This window comes from Python bivittatus, unplaced genomic scaffold (genome assembly GCF_059951505.1).
Source record: "Python bivittatus isolate LINGU-HERP-01145 unplaced genomic scaffold, Pbiv_v1 ctg000810_np1212, whole genome shotgun sequence".
Classification (NCBI taxonomy): domain Eukaryota; kingdom Metazoa; phylum Chordata; class Lepidosauria; order Squamata; family Pythonidae; genus Python; species Python bivittatus.
In genome coordinates this window covers 962,145-986,735 of record NW_028277111.1, presented here as the reverse complement: position 1 = coordinate 986,735, position 24,591 = coordinate 962,145, and the positions used below count along the sequence as shown (strand labels likewise).

The 24,591-nt window shown below is 44.9% G+C and overlaps 3 protein-coding genes across 4 annotated transcripts in view; 1 reads left to right on the top strand and 2 right to left on the bottom strand.

Annotated features, from left to right (window-relative positions):
- Nucleotides 1-6,020: 6,020 nt before the first annotated feature.
- LOC112541169 (zinc finger and SCAN domain-containing protein 16-like) lies at nucleotides 6,021-7,128 on the bottom strand. Its single transcript, XM_025169444.1, has 2 exons — nucleotides 6,454-7,128; nucleotides 6,021-6,035 (listed from the first exon to the last, which is right to left on the bottom strand). Exons 1-2 carry the CDS (start codon nucleotides 7,126-7,128, stop codon nucleotides 6,021-6,023), a joined length of 690 nt encoding a protein of 229 aa, XP_025025212.1.
- Nucleotides 7,129-10,579: 3,451 nt separating this feature from the next.
- On the top strand, nucleotides 10,580-19,757 carry LOC103056405 (uncharacterized). Of its 2 annotated transcripts, XM_007432629.3 has the most exons (3): nucleotides 10,580-10,626; nucleotides 11,935-12,175; nucleotides 14,079-19,757. In XM_007432629.3, exons 2-3 carry the CDS (start codon nucleotides 12,013-12,015, stop codon nucleotides 15,569-15,571), a joined length of 1,656 nt encoding a protein of 551 aa, XP_007432691.2. In that variant the 5' UTR covers nucleotides 10,580-10,626; nucleotides 11,935-12,012; the 3' UTR covers nucleotides 15,572-19,757. The 2 variants fall into 2 exon arrangements, with proteins under 2 accessions (XP_007432691.2, XP_087985740.1); XM_088129614.1 differs by lacking the exon at nucleotides 10,580-10,626 and having other exon boundaries at nucleotides 10,639-12,175.
- A 1,381-nt stretch (nucleotides 19,758-21,138) lies between these two features.
- The window catches only part of LOC103057914 (alpha-2-macroglobulin), a 60,695-nt gene continuing 57,242 nt past the window's right edge, over nucleotides 21,139-24,591 (bottom strand). Inside the window, exons 34-36 of the mRNA XM_088129332.1 lie at nucleotides 23,928-24,027; nucleotides 23,667-23,708; nucleotides 21,139-21,457 (exon numbers count right to left, since the gene is read on the bottom strand). Coding sequence (XP_087985458.1) covers nucleotides 21,438-21,457; nucleotides 23,667-23,708; nucleotides 23,928-24,027 — 162 coding nt within the window. The 3' untranslated portion in view covers nucleotides 21,139-21,437. The remainder of the gene's footprint in view (nucleotides 21,458-23,666; nucleotides 23,709-23,927; nucleotides 24,028-24,591) is intronic.

Below are 24,591 nucleotides of genomic sequence, written 5' to 3'. Positions count from 1 at the left end.
AGTCTCTGTTCAATGGGAAGGGTGTCTGCAGAGAATTTCAGACCTCTAACCTGGACAGATAATTGGAAATGCTTCTTTGACCTCCCTGCTCCGGATGAACAGCATTTCTTCTTCTAGCTGCGGCTCCTGGGTGAAGGTGACGTCTGGTTTAGGAAGGATAAGTCCATTTTGGAAACATAGGAAAAGAAAAAAGGGGATTATGTTTCTTGTTCTCCTTGAGGAATTTCTTGCTCTTCCTGAATTCTTCTTTAGCTCAGTGTTTCTCAACCTTGGCAGCTTGAAGATGTGTGGACTTCAACTCCCAGAATTCCCCAGCCAGCTTTGCTGGCTGGGGAATTCTGGGAGTTGAAGTCCACACATCTTCAAGCTGCCAAGGTTGAGAAACACTGCTTCAGCTGATCAATAAGACTAAGATTTCAGGTGCTATAGGACTAAGATTTGGGGTGATTCCCTCCCGCCCTTTATACCAGTGGTTCTTAAACTGTTTGATCCAATTACCCCCTTTCCCAGTCTCAAACAACGTCATTTCCCCCCCAAACAAATAAAAAATAAAAACCAGACTGTTGTTTTACACAAGCGTCTCAGTAGCGGTAGTCCCAACCAGGATCCTCAACTCACAAACACACAATTACAAATTGCTCCACTGATGTGCTCAAATTACCCCCAGTTTAAGAACCACTACTTTAGGCCACGTCTTTTAGAGTGGAAACAACTGGACGGTGACCATCTCATTCTATTTATTTTAAGTAAAGTGTCTGGAAGCTTTTTGACAACATAGTAATGCCTTAAAATAAGTGTAAGTATCTGTGTGTGTGTGTGCCCACATGTCTGTGATGTCTTGGACAAGTTAAATGATCTTACAGGTACCAGGAAAACATCTATTTTATTGATAACATTTTGGATGGGTTTTAATCCTGACTCTAGACTTGCATTGCTCTTTTGGCCCTCAACTTGGCTAATTTAATACAGCTTGGAATCAATGTTTTGGACTTCATTTTCTAAGTCACTTTGAACATTGATTTTGGCAGAATTCTATTTATATAAAATCTAACATAAGTACAAACGCATGGATTTCATTTGTTAGCTAATTATAATCTAGGCATCTTCCATGCCCTTGGTAGACATTTCTGTGATGGTAGACTACCGTAATACGTTCTTCATGAGTCTATTCTTGAAGATTTTTAGCAACAGTATTATAGACGAATGGTCATTTAGTTCATTCTTGGATCTGGAACAATTCAATCCTATCTATGACTTTTACTCTAATCTATTCACAGTTGGATGGGGTTGTTGGAAGTTCAAACTGAAGAGTGATATGTGTAAACGGCTAGAATTACCTGGAGGAACAGGTGAAAAATGTATAGCAAGCACAAGACCCATCAATATTGTGAAGGAACTAGTTCTCAATGATACATGATGACGATTTTCAATAGCTCCAGTTACTGAAAGCCCTCACCACATCAGCTAGTTACCTATAGCATTGGTGTGCTGATAATTTCCTTCCTTAACTTCCCAGCGCATGGTTGGCTTAGCAGGAACGAGGGTGATCTGTTCAACCTTTTCCAAAAAGAAAACCATAGATTTCATAGAGGCCTAACCAGGAAAGCATTTCTTGCAAAGGCCTTGTTGTTCTAGAAAACATTTTAAAGTCATATAACACTGATTTCTTATGTATATTCAGTAAACTTAGATACCCCTCCTTACCGCATGTCCAAATCTGATGAGAACAGCCTTCTCATTCCACCTATCTGATGTATGGAACTAGTTGGCATTCAGAAAGCCACAATTTTTTCCCCTGATTTGGTAGCTTTTGACATGCAGGTGTTTAAAAATTAAGATATAAGTGTCTTGGGGCTTCGTGTTCTTCAGGACCTTCTCCTCCGGCTAGATTCTTACACAGTCTAGCCAGGAGGGGAGGTTCCAGATTCCTATTTCCCGGGAAACTGAGGGAGCTCAGTGGATGGGCTTTGCTGTGGCAGGCCCCTCCCTAAGGAAACTCTTGCCCCCCCCAAATCTGATTGGCTCACACCTTGCTACTCTTTAGAAGAGTGGTGGAAACCCCTTCTTCCATAGTGTTTCTGGTGAGGTCGATGTCAACTGTAGGTAGTGACGTTTTGAATAGGTGGTAGGAATGTTACTGATTTTGATGTGCCCTACCATGTATTTATGTAAGCTGCCTGGAGTTGAATGAATCAGGCAGTGTTTAAATGTATAAATCCATGATAAGACAATGACAGGAAAACCTCCTCCCTGCTTTTGTCAAAGGCAGAATCTTGCAAACTGCAAGAGGAATTTCCCGGCCGTATTTGTGGTGAGTTCGTGAAAGTGGAGTTTCTTCTTCCCAGATTTCCCATTTAGGCAATAACCTGCGAACGGACTCCCCTCCCAACTCTTGATGGTTCTCTTTTCCAGTCGTTCCCCAGTTTCCCCACACTCTCTTCCAGCTGCCAATATGATCCCCAATATTTCTGGTGAGACTGCTGGGAAAGAGAGGCAGTTCTGTGGGAAAATTCCCGTAGAGATGGCCTGGGTTGAAGCAGCTGCTCCAAGCTTTCCAGAAGACGCAGCTGCTCAGAACTTCATGGATGAAGACTTCACCCCAACACACACTGCACGCAGTCCATATCAATCAACACAGGGAGAGGAAAACAGCCTAACCACTTTGAAGAAACTAAACCAGGGGTGTCTGCAGTGGAGGTAAAAAAAACTCTAGATCAGTGTTTCTCAACCTTGGCAGCGTTCAGATGTGTGGACTTCAACTCCCAGAATTCTGGGGAATTCTGGGAGTTGAAGTCCACACATCTGAATGCTGCCAAGGTTGAGAAACATTGATCTAGATGGTAGCTGTGATCGAAGTAACACATATAAAAAAGGATCAATATGTATAAAAAAGGGTCAGGGCTTCAATTACAGGTTGTGTTGACCATCTTGACTTCTTTTACTCCACTCTGGACACCCCACCTCTGAATTATACAACACTTTCTCCAGAACCCCACCTACCTCAGGAAATTCAGCAACAGACACTTCCTCTCCCTCAGGAAGAAAAAATTCCACAGCAGAACTGGTCCTTTCATCAATGGCTGTGAAGAGCAGAAAAGGAATGAGCAATCGAGAAACATCGGGATGTTTTCTCCAACCAAAATAAAGTGTAATTCCGATACTGGGATCAAAGTGTCAAGATCTGGGGGGGAAATCCTGTGGGGGCTTGCTTTGCCAATTTGGCCATTTTTCATGCTCTTGACTGCTGTGGCAGTGCCTGGAAATTTGGGCACTGGGGTGAGTAACCAGTCACCAACAACCACCTTTCCTCCCCAAAAACCTCTCTGATAGCATGGCTGAATTTCAGTGGGGTTTGAGCCAGGAAACAGCAAAAATGATAGTGTGAGTCTAAAAGAAGCTCCAGACATCAACTCAGTCCCACCCGCTTTGCCTTATCCTGCCTTCGGTGGCCCTTGGTCCTCCCAGTCCCCAAAAAGTGCTCTGCCAACCTCTTGACCAATCTGGGTGTAGGGCAATTTAATCTATGAAGGGTTCTCAAGTTGGTGAAGGGTTTTGAAACCAAAGTGGTGAAGGGTCTAGAAACCAAGCCCAACCAGGAATAGTTAAAAGAGCTGGGGTTGTTCAACCTGCAGAAGAAAAGACTAAGAGGAAAGATGATATCAGTCTTCAGATATATGAAAGTATGTCAGACCGAAGATGGAGTTGATTTATTCTCTATTGCCCCAAAAGACAGGACCAGAACCAACGAAGGTTCAGGCTAGGCATCAGGAGTTGTCTTCATATATATATGAATGATAACAGCTAATACAAACTAAATTAGAAATTAGAAATATATATATAGTTAAAAGTTTTAAGAGCAATGATAAGAGCTAATACAAACTAAATTAGATGTGTGTGTGTGTGTGTAATTAAAAGTTTTAAGAGCAATAATAAGAACCAATACAAACTAAATTAGAAATCTCTCTCTCTCTCTCTCTCTCTCTCTCTCTCTCTCTCTCTATATATATATATATATATATATATATATATTTAAAAGTTTTAAGAGCAATAGTAAGAACCAATACAAACTAAATTCGAGCAGAGAAAATGAAAAAGAAAAGAGAGAAATAACAAAAAAAGCTAAAAGTGCAATAAGAAAAAAACGAGAAAGTAGGAAAAAATGAGAAAGATATAAAGAAAGATATAAACGTATATAAAGAAGTAGCTTCTGATATTCTTCACAGCAGTTACAAGTATCATTATATTTTAACCTCTCTAAAGTTATATCATGAGGCACCACCTGACTATATCAGATGTTAGTCAGTGGAACAGGCCACCGGATGAAGGAGCCAATTCTCCTTCACTACAGAGCTTCAGACCAAGCCTGGAAGCCCATCTGCCACGTGCTGCAGTGGATCCTACCCTTAGCAGGGAGCTGGACCAGATGATGAAACTTCAAGGATGTAGATATAGATGAGACATTAGGAAAGCTTCTTGACAGGAAGAGCTATCAATCAGAGGAATAGGTTACTGCATGGAGTGGTTTCTTTCCTTAACTGGAGGTTTTCAAACAGGCTGGATTGTCATCTACTGGGGATGGTGTGGTGCACTGTTTCTCAGCCTTGCTGAATTTCTTCAACTCCCAGAATTCCACCCATCTGAAACTTGCCAAGATTGAGAAACACTGGTGTAGTGAATCCTGCAGTGTGCAGGTTGGGCTTCATGGCCCCTGAAGTTCCTTCCAACTCTATGATTCTGTTCTCTCCAATTTTTTACATCCTTCTTCACTCAAATTAAATATTGTTGCTATGTTTACTTTCTAGTCATGCCTTTAACCATTTCCCCCTCTTCTTTGGATGATGACTGGGGACAAGTTAAAATGATAATGAAACTGATGAAGCTTACAGAGAGATTGCAAGGCATACTAAGATAATTTCAGTGAAATATTTTAAAGCTGTAGTACCCTGTTCACAAACAATATTATTAACAAGTGAATGATCCTTACTGATCAAAACTGGATTTCCACCATCCTTGTACACAGCCTCTGGGGGTTGTTCTCTCCATGAAATATCTGATGGGGCTTCCTCAACCTCTGTGGTCACTGCATGAGATGGTATCTGAAACAATAAAGACTCACTCAGGACCCATGAAGAATGTTGGGAACATGAAGAGTTTCTAAGAGTCATTGACATACTCTTGAATCACATCAAAAGGAGCTAAGTTTACCCTATCAAGTTGAAACAAATAGTCTCCATATTTTAAGCCAGTATCTCTCATCCCAATCTATCTAACAGTGCTGTTGTAGTGGGTTAAAATTAGTGGGAGAAGTACAGTCCTGTTCATAGCCTGAATAAAGGTCTTCAGAATGCAAGGGAATCCATGGGTGGAACAGCTAAAACAGGAATCCGTACACCCCCCAGATGCGTGGACTAATTCCCAGAATTCCCCAGCCAGCATCACTGTTGTTGAGACTTCTGGGAGTTGGAGTCTACACAACTGAAGAAAAGCCAGGTTAAAATTTGAACTAGGATTGGAAGAACCAAGTTCAAAGTATGGAAACTTTACTTGGATTGTGGATATGGGCAAAAAATTGGAGGCAGGAGGACTATCTAGATCCTCCTGAGATCATAGAAGACAAGGCAAAGCCTTCCTTGAATCACGCTTGACTCTTGATGACTTCCTGGACACATCCATGAATTGGCTTACCACAATCTTGCTAATGTTTTTTTACTGCTCCTCTCATTTACAATTGACATTCCCTGCTTGATTCCCACCAAGCTACTCTCCAAGATCCCATTACTAGCCAGGTCAGACAAGCAGGTTACCCCAAAGCCATGTGCTGGGAATGTCCTCACTTGGATTCTGCAGGAATTGTACTTGATGGCTTAGATCAGTGTTTCTCAACCTTAGCAACTTTAAGATGAGTGGACTTCAACTCCCAGAATTCCCCAGCCAGCATAGCTGGCTGGGGAATTCTGGGAGTTGAAGTCCACTCATCTTAAAACTGTCAAGGTTGAGAAACCCTGGCTTAGATGGTCTCTTCAAAAAGCATAGTTCTACAAAAAGAAAACAAAAGAAACAAAATAAGAGACTCTTTAAAATGAAGTCACTCCATGACACTGATCTAATGTACGCTGTGACGTTACGATGTAAACCCATCCCTAACACACTTGAGTGCAGTGTCAGGATGGGGCAGGGTTTACGTTGCAATGTGGGCAGTGCTCACAGACCAACTGGTGATCTGCTGCACCCTTATCCAAAGAGGTCATGGGGGCCTTCCCTTCGTGGGACAGCTTTGAAACAAGGCTAGGCAGCTGTCTGTGGAGGATGCTTAAATCTGGCTTCCTGAACTGAGCTTGGTGGCTTCAATGCTCCCTTCTAATCCTGGGATTCTAGCTTAGGAAATTGCTCCTGCTGGTCACCTGGTCTCCTCCCATTTCTGAACGTGGGCATCCCACTAAGGTTGATACTCACCTGCTTTTCTCCTGCTGTGGCCTCTTGGTAGGTTCTCAGGAACTCTTCGGTCAAGGCCACTCTCTGAACGCCCCCCTCAAGGTCCCTCGCTGCCACCCAGGCCTTGACTTCTGCTGGAAGGATGGCCAGGAATTGCTCCAGGATCAGCAGCTCCAGGATCTGCTCCTTGGTGCGTCTCTCCGGCTTCAGCCACTGGTAGCAAAGCTCCCAGAGGTGGCTGTAAACCCTCCGGGGGTCTTCAGTCCCCTGGTAACGGAAATGACGGAAGTGCCGGCGCTGGGCTTCTACCCGGTGGGCTTCCCCTTGCAGGATGGCAGCCTTGACCTTCCCATAGTCTTCTCGGTCTCCAGCTTCCAGGCCACGGAGGGCCGCTTGGGCTTCTCCGCAAAGAGCTGGCAGGAGCCGGGCTGCCCACTCTTCTCTAGGCCACTGGCAAGCTTTGGCTACTTGCTCGAAGGAGGCCAGGAAGGCCTTGGGGTTGTCCCTGAGCTCTGTCTGCTGAGGCTCCCCTCCCTCTGAGAAAGTGGAGTCCATCTCCTTTAGCAAGTCCTGCCACTGGGTCACCCAGCTTTGCTTGGGCCCCTCTGATGGGATCGAGGTCCTCAGAGGCTCAAGATGACCTCCAGAAGCCAGTCTTCCTGCTCTCTGTCTTCGTGCAGCAACCAGGGCCTCCATTTGGGCTTCTGGCTCTAAAATGCAGTGTGGCCCCAGAGGGAGTTTAACCCAAGCTGGAACTGGCTCCCTTTCTCTCCAAAAAGTGGGGAGCAAAGAACACCCCTGCTTCTCTCTCTCTCCCTTTCTCTCTCTCTCCTGGCAATCAGCTCAGGGTCAAGAGAAAGAGGCTTTGGCTGAAAATCTGACAAGGGGGCTGAGACCTCCGCCCCCCCCCCGCCCCTGCCCCCGCCCTCGCCCTCGCCCTCCTCCAGGAGTATATATATATATACATATATCTGCTGCAGGGTATTTGGAGTTTGCAAAATGGGGAAGAGGTGGGTTTGGCCTTGGGAGGGAAAGAATGGAAACCCCAAAAGGGCAATTCAACATTTCAATGGGCCATTGCAGACTCTCCCCCTCCCTTGGCACAGATTAGGAATCTCTCTATCTATTTATCTAGCAAATGGAGTTGGATTACAGCAAACACAAGCCCTCTGCTTTCCTCTCCTCTTTAAAGAGCCTCTCCCCCACCCCAAACGACCTGGGCAAAGCAGTTTGGCCCCCAGGATCTTCCACCCAGATTTCCATGAGAATAAAAGGCTGATGAGGAGGGAGGGGCTGCTAAATTGCAGCAGAGGATGAGAAGTATCAGCTGTCTGCCATCCATCATCTCTCTCTCTCCTAATCCAGGAAAGTCTTTACTATGTAGGGCCCTTCCCATGGAATCCCTTCGGTGATGTCAGCATGTCTTGGCTGCATTTCTGTGAGGCCTTTTTTTTCAAGAAGCTCAAAGCTGCAGTAAAATATCCTCCTAACAACCCTGTGAGGTAGGTTAAGATGAGTGGTTAACTATACTTCAAGCCTGCTTGAGTGTGGAACTCCTTCACAATTCTGCTCCCACTTCTACATCTCTAGAAGCCTTTAGAATAAATCATAATCATAATGCAAATAGAAGTAGAATGACTATGGCAAAAGAAAAGCAAAGATAGTACCAATATTTATAGGCACCTTGGGTGCAATCCCAAAACATCTGGAGCACCCCTTGAACCCCATCAGCATTGACAAAATCACCATCAGTCCATTGCGAAAGGCAGCTTTACTTGGGACAGCTTCCATCCTGCAACAATACCTCTAACTCCATCATAAAACAACATCTGTCTACCCCAGGTCCTTGGGAAGGACTCGATAGGTGGATAAAAATGCCAAATCCAGTCTAAACATCTGGCTGACTGTACAATCAACCAACCACCATCATCATCATTGTTATTCTGTCTTATTTTTTGTTGTATTTGCTAGATTTATATCTGGCCTTTTCTCCAGGAGCTCAGAGCAGCTCACCTGGGAATCTCTTTGCTTTATCCTCACAACCACCACCCTGTGAATTAGGCTGGGCTGAGAAGTCACCCAGTGAATTTCAGGGACCGAGTCTGGCCTAGCTCTCTCAGGCTTCATCTAACACTTAACCATCACACCACACTATACCACCACAGGACACTACACTATAAGTCAGTGTTGTCCAAACTTGGCCACTTTAAGATGAGTGGACTTCAACTCCCAGAATTCCCCAGTCAGCATGGAAGTCCACTCATCTTAAAGTGGCCAAGTTTGGACAACACTGCCATAAGTTCTGCTGTGACCCCACGTTCAGCCTGACACAAGAAGGACCACCTTGCAGGAACACGTGCCCTAGTCTAGTCTCATTCCAGAATTTGTCTTCCCAGTCCAGATCTTCCCACCAGGAAGCTCCACGAGAACCCAAGCAAGCTCCTGTTGAGTGGGTGGGTTAGTCCACAGCAAGCCGAGATTCTAATAATCATTGATGTGAACAGGAGGATGTGTGTGCAGTGACATCATGTTGTGCGTTTCCTCCTTTGAAATATCCTGCGGATATTTGGGAGGGCCATGTTGACTAACCCTTAGAGATTGTCCAAGGGACAGCTCTCTTCCAGTGGCCAACTCCTTGGTTGATCAGAAAATCAAGAATGAGGATGGTGTCTCTACTGTGCTCAAAAGAGTTACGCACCCATGGCTTATTGGCTGGGTTCACACAAGTGGCTGGGCCAGACAGAAACAGGGTTGGGGAGCTGGCAGTTCCCTTCGGTTGTCAGAACCTACTGTAGTCTAAGGCTGTATGGATTAGGCCAGTGTTTCTCAACCACAGCAACTCTAAGATGTGTGGACTTCAACTCCCAGAATCCCCCAGCCAGCAGGCTTGTTGGCCAAGGGATGGATTGGCCGAGTCAAATGCTGGGTTCCTTCCACCTGGTGCGAAGAGCCAAAATCACACACAAGTGGAGAAATTGCAACCTGTTTATTCTGTACAGCAATCAAGAGGCACTCCAAGTCACAAATGGAGAGTCCCAATACACAAATTAGCATTGTTTGGATACACTGGTAAAAACCAAAGCACCTGATCATTAGCAAGCAATAGGCAATCAGCAGTACGTTATTCACACCCCTGGTTGGGCAGAGCCTTGCCCGTGGCAGGCTTCTGGCTAAGGCAGTGTTGTCCAAACTTGGCCACTTTAAGATGAGTGGACTTCAGCTCCCAGAATTCCCCAGCCAGCCATGAAGTCCACTCATCTTAAAGTGGCCAGGTTTGGACAACACTGGGCTAAGGCGTTGCACCTCCCTCCCCTTCTGTCCTTGGTTGATAAGGCCCACTGGAGAGTGCAGTTTGGCCTATCTAGCTAGGAAAAGGGGATTGGTCTTGAGTTTAAGGCTGATTTGGGTCTTATCAATACGAGTTCCTTGATAACGGCAACCATGTGGTTATTCCAAGAATTTTGCCATGTAGGGCTTCAGGAGTAAAAAATATGGACAGAGTTCAAGTTAGCTATGCCAGCCCATCAGGCTGGCTGGGGAATTCTGGGAGTTGAAGTCCACCCCTCTTAAATTTGCCAAGTTTGAAAAAACACGGCTGTAGAACATGCCCAGCTCAGCTTGAGGGGATACCTGGTGCTTCGGGGTAATTGTGTAATTCAACCATCCTTTGCACCAACCCGGGGAAAGCTTTCAACACTGTTCTCTTATTTATTTGTTTATTTATTTATTTGTTAGATGCAGACCCCCTCTTTCTTCCAGAAGCTCCAGGTACATAGCATTCCCTTCTCCCATTGTTATCCACAACAACCCTCCGAGGTAGGGTGGGCTGAGAGAGTGCAGCTTGCCCAAAGTCATCCAGTGGTTTGGATGGACCAGAACCTGGGTCTCCCCACTCTTAATCCAACGCCCTAAACACTACACTACCCTGGCTCTCTGCGTTGCATTCCCAGACCCCTCCCTCCTGGTTGCTCTCTGATTTTCACTTGTTTGGAGAACTCTTAACCATCCATGTTGGGGGGCGGGGAGGAGACTTTTTTCCTCCAGACCCTTAAGGGTTAAAGTCACCGAGCGCTGGTTCCTAGAGAGCCACGGGCAAGTTGAGAGAGGCGGAATGGAAAGAACGTGGCTCCTGCCTCTTCCTGCTTCGCCCGGGGGCGTGGCCAGGCTGCCTGGCGCGCGCTGGCTGGGAGGAAGGTGAGTTGGGTCTTTGCCTTTGCACAAAGGGAAGATGGAGCCCGTGGGAAGCAGGAGAAGGAAGCCGGAAGGCAGAGGCGGCTGGAAGGAGCGAGCGGGGGATAGGAGTGCGTGTGTCAGAGAGAGGGAGAGAGAAGGACATCAACGCCCATTGGCCATGGGGATGATGGGAGCTGTAGTCCCCTACATTTGGAGGCTCCCAGATCCTTTAGCCCAGATTAACCACTTTTCTGAATGAATTGCAACTGGAAAGTGCATAGCGCGCCCAACGCTTTGAGGACTAGGGTTGCTCCAACACTTTGCTTAAGGTCACCTGCTTAGGACCCAGGCAGCCAGGATCGGGGGAATGGTCCATCTAGTTCGGAAGCATCCCTGAGATGCTGGAGCTTGAACCCCAGACCTTCTCCTTACAAAATATGGCATTATCTCTCAGCTACAGCCTTCTCCAAAAGGGTTAGGAAATGAAGGTGGCTGGGTTCACTCATCATACCTAACCATAATATCCTTTGTTTTGCTGTAACATAGTCTGTGTTTGTGGTTTTTAAGCTACGTCAGCCTTGCGAAGTAGTCCAGACAAGAAGCACATCCAGATGAACTACTCCTACTTTATTGTAAGGTTACATTAACAGAATCTTGCAGGACTGAAAGTATTTCTCCCCTCCTCTCTCTTTAATCTCCGGAAAACTGAAATGCTTCCCATGCTTTCCCCCCACCTGCGGACTGAGCTGCCTCTTATCAGACCATTCCCTAGGCTGCGGGTCTTCCTCCTGTCTCCCAAGGCCATTCCCACATACCGCTACCGTCTGATGATAGTACTTAGCATGTGTGAACCCTGTCAATTCTGATTCATTGCACCCATTATTATTATTATTATATTTTATCCCCCTGTTTTATATATTTATTTATGGATATGTTTTCATCAGCTCAAGGTGGCAAACATACCTAATTTTCCTCCCTCTTTCCCATGCAACAGCAACCCTGTGAGGTGGGTTGGGCCGAGAGAGAGTGACTGGCTCAAAGTCACCCAGGAGGCTTCCATGGCTGAGGGGGGCCCAGAACCTGGGGCTCCCCACTCCTAGTCCGGCACCATTCCCACTAGACTACTGTGGCTCTTAGAGTGTGAACCTCAACCTGTCTTCATAAACTCAATAACCTGGAAAAGGATGTCCGTACTGATTCTCCCATGATTGCCTATTTCAGAAACACTGAACCCACGAGAAAAAATACAAATACACCTAACTGATTTATATAGCAAGTGTTTTACACAACCATCGTCACAACATTTCTATTTTGCTTGTTGTTGATTAGGTAGCCATGTTTTGAATAGGATCATAGAGGAGATCCCTATGTCCCAAAGAAGACAAGAACAGGCTGGATGAAAAACCTATGACCTGTTTCCAGACAATTTTCCATGAGGATGTTCAGATGTCCAGGATGAGTCAAAAGGAAGATCTGCAGAAGATGCAGGCCAGCACGATTCTTTTTGACCCAGATAGAGTTAAAAAGGAAGATGAAGCCGTGACTTTTGGCCAGACAGAAGATAATGAAGGTGAGAGAAATAGGTAGACCAAGGGAATGCTACAAATGGGGTGTACTTAGATTTCAATAAGGCATTTGATGAAGTTGTCCGTAGCTGCCTTCTTGATAAAATGGAACAGTATGGGATGGATAATCCAACTACCAGAGGCATTTGCTGCTGGTTGAGCTACTGTACCCATTGTCCGGTTCTTAATCGTGCTATGTCAGTATGGATATGGAATAATATCCAGTAGGGTACCCCAAGCTTCTGTCCTGGAACCAGTACTTTTTAACATTTTCATAAATAATTTAGGTGAGAGAATACAAGGTTTGGTCATCAAATTTATAGATGATCCAAAACTGGTGGGGGGAATTGCTAATTGCTTTCTTTTTGTAAAATAAATGATGACATGGTGTAATATCTCATGTGTTGTTGTTTATCAAAACCTACTTTTGAGAACTGCTAAGGACCAGATGATTTTTATTATGTCCTGATATGTAAAACCATAGAACTCAAAGAGGGTGTACTTTCTTTTTCACACGACTGTATAGTCCACCTTTTCTCCATAATTTCAAGCCTGACTGTTGTGATCTGGAAGAACTGGTGTGCCCAAGTCTCAGCTGTAGAGTGTTGCCATCCAGGAGGCGGGCCTTCTCTGTAGCTGCCCTGTGGAACAGTGTTGTTCCTCCTCTGAACCTGTTGGGCTTTCATAAAGCTATACAAACTTGGCTCCTTCAGCAGGCCCTGGAACAGCATGTGGTGGCTTGCTCCCTGATAGTCTATTCTGATTGTTATAATTGTTTTTGAGTTGGCTATCCTCTCCAATGTGTGATACATATTACTTTGGTGATTGAGCTGTATACAAGTTGGTAAACAAGAAAACAAACTCTTGGCTTACACTTAGTCTTGACCTACGACCATTCGTTCAGCGACTGTTTGAACTTATGACCGCGCTGAAGAAATGGTGGTTACGAGCAGTCTTCGGAGTTCTGACCATTCCAGAACCCCCACGGTCACGTGATCGCGATCTGGTTGTTTGACAGCTGGTTCTCATTTATGACTGTTGCAGCACCCTGCAATCACATGATCACCATTTGCAACATTCTCTGCCAGCTTCCCCAGAAAGTCAGTGGGGAGGCTGGCGGGAAAGGTTGCAAGTCGGTGGGGTAAGTCTCCCCCACCCACACACCCTCCTCCAGCCCCTTTGTGCTCACACTGTGCTAGTCACTCGCATGCTCCCGTGGACCCTCACTGTCCCTTGCTGTGCCTCCCTCACACCCTCGTGCACCCTTCCCAAGCCTTGCCACACTTCTCATGCACCCCCTCACACCCTTGTGCACCCAACCCACGCCGTGCTGCTCATGCACCCCCTCACACCCCTGCGTACCCTCCCCAACCCTTGCTGTACCCCTGTTCACCTTCCCCAACCCATGCTGTGCTGCTTGCGCACCCTCTTGACCCTCCCAGACCCTTGTCGCACCTCCTTTGCACCCTTGCGCACCCCCATGCACTCTCCCCAACCCATGCCTCCCTCGCGCACCCTCCCCGACCCACATTATGCCTCTTGTGCATCCCCGCACATCCTTCCCGACCTGCACTGCGCCTCTCATACACTCCTCACCCCCTCACATGTGCTCCTCAACCCTCCCCCACACTGCTGTGCACCCCTGCACTCCTTCCCACACCTGGCAGCAGCCACTTACCAGCCTGCTGGCCTGGGACTTGCAACTTCCTGCCGGCTCCCCCACTGACTGGTTGTGGGAAATCGGCAGGAAGTTGCCTTGCCTAACCACTGCAGGATTCGGTTATGGATTGCTGTCACTAAGCAGTGCAGTTACACTTTATACTTAGCAACAGAAATTCCAGTCCCAATTTCCGTCATAAGTTGAGGACTACCTGTATTGTTTTTTTAAATCTCTTCTCACTCTTTCAGGCAAGAGTTATGTGTCTGAGGTAAAAGATGAGGACCACCAATGGAAGCCTGAGGAACAGGAGCTCCATCTGTGCAAAGGAATAGCTGAAGGGAATGTGTGTAGCAATGTTGGGCAGAGAGAACCTGTGAAAGGTTCCCAAGAACTGTGGAGGCGTCAGAACAACTCTCTGGAAAAGACTGCAGCTAAATCCATTTCTTCGTGGGGAAGTGAAATCACAAGCCAGGAGGGACTCTGTGACCATGAACAGGGGAAGCGTTTGGTATGCAGCAAAGTTCAAGCTGAGGAGGCAATATACCAATGCTTATACTGTAAGAAATCCTTCAATGCCCACTTTAAATTAATTAGACATCACAGAATCCATACTGGAGAGAAACCATACAAATGTTTGGATTGTGGCAAGAGCTTTGACCAAAAAGGCAACCTCATTGCACACGCAAGAATCCACACAGGAGAAAAACCATTTGTGTGCCCTGATTGTGGGAAAAACTTTAGCCACAAAGGAAGCCTTGTTTTGCACGTGAGAACCCATACGGGAGAGAAACCGTACAAATGCCTAGACTGTGGGAAAAGGTTCAGCAGATCTGGGTCTCTGAAAGAACATGAGAAAACCCACACTGGCGAGAGACCATATACTTGCTTGGACTGTGGGAGAAGTTTCAGGAAAAACTCTGAGCTTGCCACACATTACAGGTTTCATACAGGAGAGAAGCCGTATAAATGTTCAGGCTGTGAGAAATCCTTCAGTACAAGCTCTAATCTCATTGCCCATCAAAGGACTCACACTGGGGAGAAACCATATAAATGCTCTGACTGTGGGAAAAGATTCAGCCAAGCTGGAAACCTGAAAGAACATGAGAGGACTCATACTGGAGAGAAGCCATATAAGTGTCCAGACTGTGGGAAAAGCTTCCGGCAAATTTCTTACTTTATGAAGCACCACCAGACTCACCTTCCAGAGGGGAAGATGCCAATGGAGGAGAAACCCTATAAATGCTCTGACTGTGGGAAAGGTTTTGGAGAGAAAGCAAGCCTTGGTAGACATGAAAGGATCCACACGGGAGAGAAACCATTTAAATGCTCAGATTGTGGGAAAAGCTTTTGCCTCAAATCAAACCTTGTGGTCCATGTGAGAATCCACACTGGAGAGAAACCATACAAATGCTCTGAGTGTGGAAAGAGCTTCAACCAGACTTCAAGTCTTCATAATCATGAGAGAACCCATAAGGGTGAAGAACCTTATAAATGTTTAGAATGTGGGAAAAGCTTCAACAGACCATCACAGTTGAAGACACATGAGAGAATCCATACTGGAGAGAAACCATTTAAGTGTTCAGAATGTGGGAAAGGCTTTGTTTACAGCCATCATCTTGTTAGACACCAGAGGAATCACACGGAAGAGAAGCCTTACATATGCTCAAAGTGCGGAAAGGGGTTTAGTCACAAATCCACCCTTATTAGACATCAGGGAATCCACAAAGAAGGGAAAAAATAGATGTTCTTGGCTTTGCACCCAGTGCATGTGTGAAAACCCATGCAGAGTCAGAACTGCAACCATAAGAGGTCCTGAATGTGGATGACCATCTTCCACACTGACCAGAGGACTGAACTAGGCAGATGTTTTGTCAGATCCAGGAGGAGACTCTTCATATGTTCTTCATTGCAGGGGTTAGATACAAACAAATAGAATAAACCTTGATCTTTGAAGAGCTTGAAGATACCATACCAAGTCCCCTATTTCCAACATTCAGGCTCAGAGTATATCTGAACATGCAGCTATGGTAACACCACAAATGTGGAAGAAGGAGGAAGTTAAGCTTGGGAGAAGATCACTCTTTGAAGGAGTACAGAAATCTCCTTGGAGTGGGGGATATCCAGGAGTGGGAAAATCCCACCCCCAAAATAGCTGAATGAGAACTAACCATATTTGGTGACTATTGGAGAAAATAGTGGGAAGGTATAGAGAACTGAGCACAGAGACAGAATAAAATGAACTAAAGGACAACTCTCATCAGCACAACTGTTTCAGGTCCCACATGTTTTGGTTTTTATTTCAAGTCTCGTTTCTTGAATTGTCTTCACTGATACGCTTGTGTGTCTGTGTTTTTTAGCTGTTCTACGAAGCTACTGTTCTAAATCTATATGATCATTACGAAGGAAACCAAGCTACTGTTCTAAATCTATATGATCATTCCAATGACGGATGACAGTTTCCCCCAACCTGGCTCGACCATAGCTGTGAATTATGGGCACTGGACGTCCGTGCATCTGGAAGGTGCTGAGATTGGGGAAGCCTGATCTACAGTTCATTCAGAGAGTCTAGCAGGATGAACGAAATGATACAGCTTTTTAAATAGAAGAAGCTGTATTAAACGGAAGCTCTCTAGGGTAGTGTGGCATATTCTGACTTAGGGCAGTTTTTCAGGGGGCTGGACAATGTCTTAATTATTTTGGTGTCTTTGAGTAGTCTTTCTCAGTTTGCTTGTTCGTGTGGCATGCACAAGCCTTCAGGGGGTCTGCGTCTACATGCTTCTGTGGTCATCCTTTGTGCATGCTTCTTAATGTGTGTGGGTGAGTGTGCTTATGCTTCTCTGCATGTGCGTGTGCACAGTTCTCTGTGTGTGTCTTAGCATTATCCAGAGTGCATATTAAACCAAAATAAAGATTGCATTAAATTAGGTTATGGCCTCTGGGTAATCCAGAAGGCTGTCAAAACTGATAGCCAAACTTGTACTTTGAATATAAGAATACCTTAAACCAGTGTTGTCCAAACTTGGCCACTTTAAGATGAGTGGACTTCAACTCCCAGAATTCCCCAGTCAGCATGGAAGTCCACTCATCTTAAAGTGGCCAAGTTTGGACAACACTGCCTTAAACCAAGGTGAGCATCCACAGTGGGACTGGAGAAGATGCCTTTCAACAATATGCTTTAGATCAGTGTTTCTCAACTTTGACAACTTGAAGATGTGTGGACTTCAACTCGTTTATAGATTTATAGATGGCGTTTATAGATTTGTTACTTATGATTTTAATTGGGGGGTATTTATATTTTTATTGTTTTTATTGTCTGGTTTTTCATTGTAAGCCACCCAGAGTCACCCTCGGGGGGAGATGGGCAGCATGTACATTTAATAATAAATAATTAAACGGCTGGCTGGCTGGCGAATTCTGGGAGTTGAAGTCCACACATCTTCAAGTTGCCAAGGTTGAGAAGCTCTGCTTTAGATTATATTATAGTGGAAATAAAAAGAATTGGACCTGGGATTAATTGATTGATTGATTGATTGATTATATATCATCAAGACAGCGTGACTCTTAGCGACTACATAGCTAAGATTGTCTCCAAGACACTCTGTCCCCAGCCTGGCCTCGTGGGTCTTCCAAAAGTACACCCACTGCTGCAGTACCAAGTCCATCCTTTGCTGCTGACCGTTGTTTTCTTCACTTTCCTTCCACCTTCCCCAGCATTATGGGGTTCTGAAGGGAGCTGGGTCTATACATAATGTGTCTGAAGTAGGATAAATCAAGTCTGGTCATTTGTGCCTTGTGTGAGAACTCTGGGTCGATGTGCTTTATGTCATCATGTAAAACAGGGTTTATGTCCCTGAGTTCAGACATTTCTTGATGTCCATGTGCAGTTAGGTACAATTTTTCCACAAATATCTTTAAACTTGAGGCAGCCATTGGTTCTGAAGAGAATTATTTGGGTGCTTGTGGAGAGTGGGACTAGATCAAAACACACTGAGGACTGGTTGAGATGTGCAGTTCCCACTCTGAATTTCCTGTTTAAGATAGCGATGGCGCATGGATTCATTTTGATTGCTTGGAAAAAGTATGTGCAGTCCCACCATGCAAAAGAACAGTCAGATTTCTGGGGTTAGTGCTAATCCAGGACCAGCTACATGAAACTCAGTTATCTTAATATGCCTCAATTTTGCACAAAGCTATCCCACCAAGATCCTTGCTAAAGGGGTGGTGGGTACCCCTGTGAAAATATTAACTCATGGATTTACTTCCAACTTCCCTCCCCCACCCCCCAAACTTCCTGGCCTAGGTAAGCCTGCCCCATTTCTAAGTGGCCCAGTTGGGGTTGGAGCCCCTCAGACAGAGCTGGGGCAGGCTTACCAGCCCACCTTCTTGCTGCCCCGTTTGACCCTCCTGTGGGCCTGTGAGAACAGAGGGCTGCCAATCAAGTGAAGCTAATGAAAGAGAAGGCTTTCCTAGACAGGCTCCTTTCTGTTGGGTTGCTCTAGGGCAGTCTCTCTGAACCTTAGCCGCTTGAAGACGTGTGGACTTCAATTCCCAGAATTCCCCAGCCAGCCTTCCTTGCTGGCTGGGGAATTCTGGGAGTTGAAGTCCACACATCTTCAAGCTGCCAAGGTTAAGAAACACTGGTCTAGGAACTCTCTGTGCCAGCAGCAAGAGAAGCTCAATCCTTTCTGCGATGTTCACATGAGCAGGGATGGGAAGCGGACACCGACCACTTTGGGGTTTGATCTTCTCTAACCCTGCAGTTAGAGGCGTTTAAGGTACCTTCAAGGAGCCAGTGTGAGACAGAGGTTGAGATGCGAGGCTGGGAAGGGGAGAGGCTGATTGTCCCGAAGTCACCCAGTGAGATTCAGTGCTTGGGGCTGGACTTGAACCTGGATCTTGCCATATGATCCAGAAGCTACAGAGGCCAATCACCCTGGGATAGGTCTGTACATTGCAATGTTCCTGTGACGTTGAACTTGCGTAGGTTCACCGTAAAAATCCTGTCTTACTGTATCTGTTTGGCTTGTTTGTCCCTTCTTTCCTTGTGTCTTTCCCCCTTCCTCTTATTCCTCCCTCCCTCTCTCCTCTCTCACCTCCATTCTCTTCTTTTCTCTCTCACCTCCATTCTCCTCCCTCCCTCCCCCCCTCCCTCCCCCTTCCTTCCTCCTTCCTTCCTCCCTTCCCCTTCCTTCTTCCTCCCTTCCTCTTCTTCCTCCCTTCCTTCCTCCTTTCTTCCTTCCTCCCTTCCCCTTCTTCCTCCCTCCCTCCTTCCTCCTCCCTCCCTCCCTCCCTCCTTCTCTCCCTGCCTCCTACCTACCCTCTATTTCATTTGTAAGCACATCAGAGCAGGGATCTATTCCTTACCATCTCCCTCTGCTTACATTAGTCTGTAAAACATTGTGCATGGAGAACGTTGTGTAAACAATAAATTATGCCCAGAGGTATTTTCCAGTTGTTTTGATTCTTTTGCTGTGATTATCAGCAAAAGGACTTTGGATTTCCTGCTTTCCCCGCAGTTTGAGTAATTCGATGAGGCAGACCTGTGAAAGGAATCCCTGCTTACCGAGAGACAACTTATGCTTCCTTTTCCAAGATGCATTCATTGTTTCTCTGGCTCACACAAGGCAAAAGATACAAAACGAGCTGATGGTCTCGTTTCACAAAAAGGCAGCTAGCAAGTGCTGCCTAAATCAGTCATTTTCCATCTCTCCCTCCTGCTCTCTTATGAAATGCAAATTGAAATGACTTTCTCTGATTCTTGAGTACCCCAAATGTTGGGTTAGGGTGAGGCTAGATGTTGGTGCGTGGAGGAGTGTTCATTTATGTTTTTATTACTGTTTTTGTGAGTCACCCAGGGTGATAGCACATGAGATGAATGGCCATGTGTCTTTTAAATAAATGAATACATTCTCCACTTACAAGGTGTTCACTTCCTTTTCTCCTGAACACCGCTCTGGCACCCACATTACTGCAGGAAAAGTGGCAGAGTGGTTATACAAGCGCAGGAATATATCTAGGAGGCCTTTTTAACAGAAAGCATCAGGCCGTTTGTCTGATATCCGGTTGGGTCTCGATCCGTTCTTCAGAGCCATAACTGAATAAGAGATGCATGGAAACCACCTTAGCAAACTGGGATCCCTATTGCTGTGCAGGTTTAATTTAGTTTGTAGGAAACGAATGAGAGAGGCCGGAGGAAGCCATCAGTGTGAGCAGTGGGTGCTTCCATTCCACTGTGTGTGAGTGAGGAGGAGAGATTATATATTCATGAATTGGTACATATGAATTCACTTTTCAATTTAAAAAAAAAAATGGAGATCTGACAGCTCACAAACAATTATGAGGTATGTGCAGCTTTCCACACAGTCACTCTCTTTCCTCAGAATTTTCCTGGCATTCCCCGTGTTTTTTCTCTTTCCTCCTGCCTTCTTTTGTTCGCATTCCCGATCTTGCGGTTATTGGCATTTTTGTACAATAGGATATGGGGGTGGATGGGAAGGGACAGAAAATGGTGAGTTTACTGGTAACTGTGTTGTCAAGAACCAGACCTACTCCCAATCTTAGACGTTAACATGCAAAATGTGTTTGGCCTTTCTGTGCAAGCAGTTCTTAACCGTGGAGGACATTAAAAAGTGATAACTTGTAAGAGCAGGATAACTAACTTGTTGCCCCTCTGGAGGCTTTGAGCAACAATTCTCATACCCCCATGCCACACTTCCACATACACCCTGTGATTGGTGGATAGGAATTAAGGAGCCCCAAATGTCAGCAAGATACCAGATTGCCTAAACTTGTTGAAATAGGGACGCCATGCTTTTTTCTCTCCCACAGAACCTAGGAGGACAGCATGCTAAGCTGAACCCAACCAAAGGAGGATTTTTCTCAATTTATATCAGTGTTGGCAACTTTGAGATGTGGGAATTTCAACTCCCAGATTTCCCCAGCCAGCGTGCTTTAAGATGTGTGGACTTCAACCCCTGCTAGTCCCCTTAATCTGTAAGGGGAGCTCTGGAAAACTATCCAGGTGATCTACTTTCTGTGACTCGGCTAGGTCTACCACTTCCTGCACTTTTGCCCAATCAAGACCCACAGTCTTGGGTTTTGACTAGGTAAGGAACACCATTGGAAACCAGTCAGATCACCTCCTGCTGAAATCAGTCAGATCACCACCTGCTGAAATCAGACTCAGTTTGAGCAATCTTCCTCAGTCTTGGAACTTCTGGAGATGTTGCATTTTCATTCTTAATATCCACAGCAAGCGTGGTTCCATTGGGGAAACCCAAGGCAGAGATGGATCTGAGCTACAACTGATGGAATCCAAACATGTATTTATTTATTTATTTGTTTCAACCCCCAGAGGAGACAATGGCAAATGACAGATGTTTATTTTTTCCAGGCTCAAATGGAGAGAAGGTGAAGTTGGTGGTGTGACTCACATTCCTCAGGGCTCATAAAGCTGTAGCTAAAGTGAGGCATCCAGAGGGTTCTTAATAGGCAAAGTCCACCAGATTTTTCTTGGGTCACTGTCTTCTGGCTGTGCTTTCTCATCCGGGTGGACAGGAAAGCAGCAGTGGGATTGACCGGGGGGTAATAGAAGATGATTCTGTTCTTCACACTTTCCCAGACTTAGCTGTGGGAGAGAGAAGACCATCAAGAGGTCAACATGCCAAGCATTCAACGGAAAGCAGACAAAGACATTTGGGTGTTGGACCTCTTTTCCAAGCCAAACTTGCTTCTCCTTTTAGGGCAATTTATCATTTAAGGTGAATTTCACATCCTGTGTAAGGGGGAGCTGATGAGCTACTTCTTGCTGTTATTTAAACAGAGATTGGGTGGAGGGGCTATAATTAAGCCTTCTCCAATCCACTCCTCTCCAGATGTGTGGGACAAAAACTATCATCCCCAGCATTGCATATTATGAGAGGAGTTGAAGTCCAACACATGTGGGCACCAGCAGGTTGTTTTAATTGCAGAAAGGAGCTGAATTAGTCCTTTCCCTTTCCAGTTTTTGTGATTATACATTGCACTAGGGCCTGATTTAACTGTAGTTCTTGAATAAATCACAGAGCCTAGCTTTGCATATTAATGTAGATTATGAACAATAATTTATAAACCCAACACACTAAGCCATATTCAAGCAAACTACATTATGGGTTAGGGCATTAAGTGAAGTCAACCTAACTTCTACTGTACATACTTTTCTGAGCTCCTTTTGAAGCAATGCATTTCAAAGAGGCAGATGATCTAAGGCAGTGTTTCTTAACCTCAGCAACTTGGACTTCAACTCCCAGCAATTCTGTGAGTTGAAGTCCACACATTCTTAAAGTTGTTGAGGTTGAGAAATACCGATCTAAGGGATCGGCTCTCCAGGTTATAAACCTCTCCAGGGGAAACTCTCCCATGTGCAGAAGAGGCCCTTTGGAAGATGTCCCCGGTGGCAGAGGTTAGAGCCCTCTCTTGCACTGCTCCCAGGGAATGCATTCCTTCAGGAGTTGGGTTTGGCTTCACTCTCATCGGAGAAGACGTTTCTCTTTTCCTAGGTTTGTAATTATTTCAGTATCAATTTTAGAGTCAATTTTAATGCATGGCTTTTAAAACTTGTTTTATTTTTGTGTTCCAAATTTTGTCAGCTGCCTTGATTACTTGCCAGAATAGAAAAGTAGGGTAAGAACCAGATCAGGCCAAGGTCCTTCTTAGTCCAGCCTTAGTAACCAACCAAAGGCTTGTGAGCAGCAGATGGGAGACCCCCCTCTTTGGCTGATATACTGATATTTGAGGGTACCTGGCCTCCACTTGATCCGGTCGAGAGGGCCTACTATGTGTCCCCCCTCCTATGTGAAGTTCATGGGGCAATGGATCTTCTCAGTATTGGCCCCCATTTCATGGGACACCAGCCAGAAGTCTGGATGGTCCCTACTCTGCAAATATTTTGAAAGCAGCCCCAGTACAGTGGGCATTGGGTTAGATGAATGGCACCTTTGATCAATCTATCGTCTGTCTGTCTGTCTGTCTGTCTGTCTGTCTGTCTGTCTGTCTGTCTGTCTGTCTGTCTATCTATCTATCTATCTATCTATCTATCTATCTATCTATCTATCTATCTATCCATTCATTTATATGTCCACCTAACTCAACAAACCGTGTGACTCTGGGTGGTCTACAAAATCTTTAAACAAAAATAACGCATATCACTAAACTTAATAATTAAATGGTGATCGGGACTAAAATACATTATATCATCTGCCCTTCTAAAAGCCTGCAGGCTTTTAAATCACTGATTTCCATTATTTATATCTGTTTAAAATGCTTTTTGTTTTTATACTTTGCTGTAACTTGTCCAGAGTTCGCAAGGATTGGGGCAGGCTATAAATATTGTAAAATAAATTAGTAAATGCGCCGACACAGAATCTTCAGGACTTAATAGACCAACCCTCCAGGAATGTAATGAATCTATCCAATTCCCTTTTAAAGCCATTAATAGTCATCATCATGTCTTGCATATAGATGTAGAGATTATCTATCTATCTATCTATCTATCTATCTATCTATCTATCTATCTATCTATCTATCTATCTATCAATCAATCAATCATCTATCTATCTCACTCACTCACTCACTCACTCACTCACTGAAGGAGATACATTGAATTCTATTAAAGACATAATGAATGGTTTGGAAATGTGGCATTGATCAAACAGGAGTGTAAAACCAAAGACAGCTTTTTGGAATAAAAAACGTTCTGTTCAATAGGAAAAAAACTGAAATTGGGCATGTTTAGAACTTCCCTAATAGTGAAAAGAGAGTGGAAGGAAGACAGAGTCCAAAAGGAGTCCATACTCTACCTGTACTGCAGGGGGCGCTATATTCAACCACCGCAGATTCATCTGGAAATGGGAAGGAAACAACGGTTAATGCCAACTCTGCTTTTCCCAACATCTGAAAGGGATGCCAGCTGTTCCTTTACCACTTTTTCAGGATTTGGCTTTGGAGTACTTATGAAAAAAGGAGGTCTTTCCTCGGGGTGGGGTATGTTGGCTGAGATGCAGTATAGAATTACGGGCTAACAGCTGCATATTCTGAGCTGTCCTGGAGCTCTTTCTCACCTTCGTAATAGTCATACACTTCCACGAATGCAGGCCTCAGATTACTGATAACAATGTCCTGTTCCACCGTGAAAAAGATGTGCTGGGTGACATTGGTCAGCTGCAGAGAAACGGTTCAGATTATTTGAGATTTGTTTAGGCGAGATCAATCTGCACATTTTCAGGTAAGTGCCCCTTGTCCCTTTGCGATGTCTATATATATATTTATTTATTTTATTTCTATTTATTGTATTTATATCGCCACCCATCTCACACCAGGGGACTCTGGGCGGCGTACAACAATTAAAAAGCATAAATACATAAAAGCAGTTCCAAACAAAAAACTGTAAAAACACACAAAATAGGCGGGGATAAAATTAATAAGGGAGCCATCGCAAAATCTCCCTTATATATAGGCCTCGGTGCTCTCTGAGCTTGGTTGTTCGATTGCAGATGTTTCATTACCCGACTAGGTTACATCATCCATGCTAGTCAAATCAAATATTTATTACAGTCAAAGACCAGCAGAAGGAGGGTAGGTTACAGTCAATTAGAAAGCATAGAAAATACATCAGAGTCTAAAATAATTATTATTGTTATTATAAAAAGCAAAAAAATATAAAACAAAGTATATATCTAAAAGGAATCTAAAAGGAGTAGGAGCATTAGATGCGGGGAGGCATAA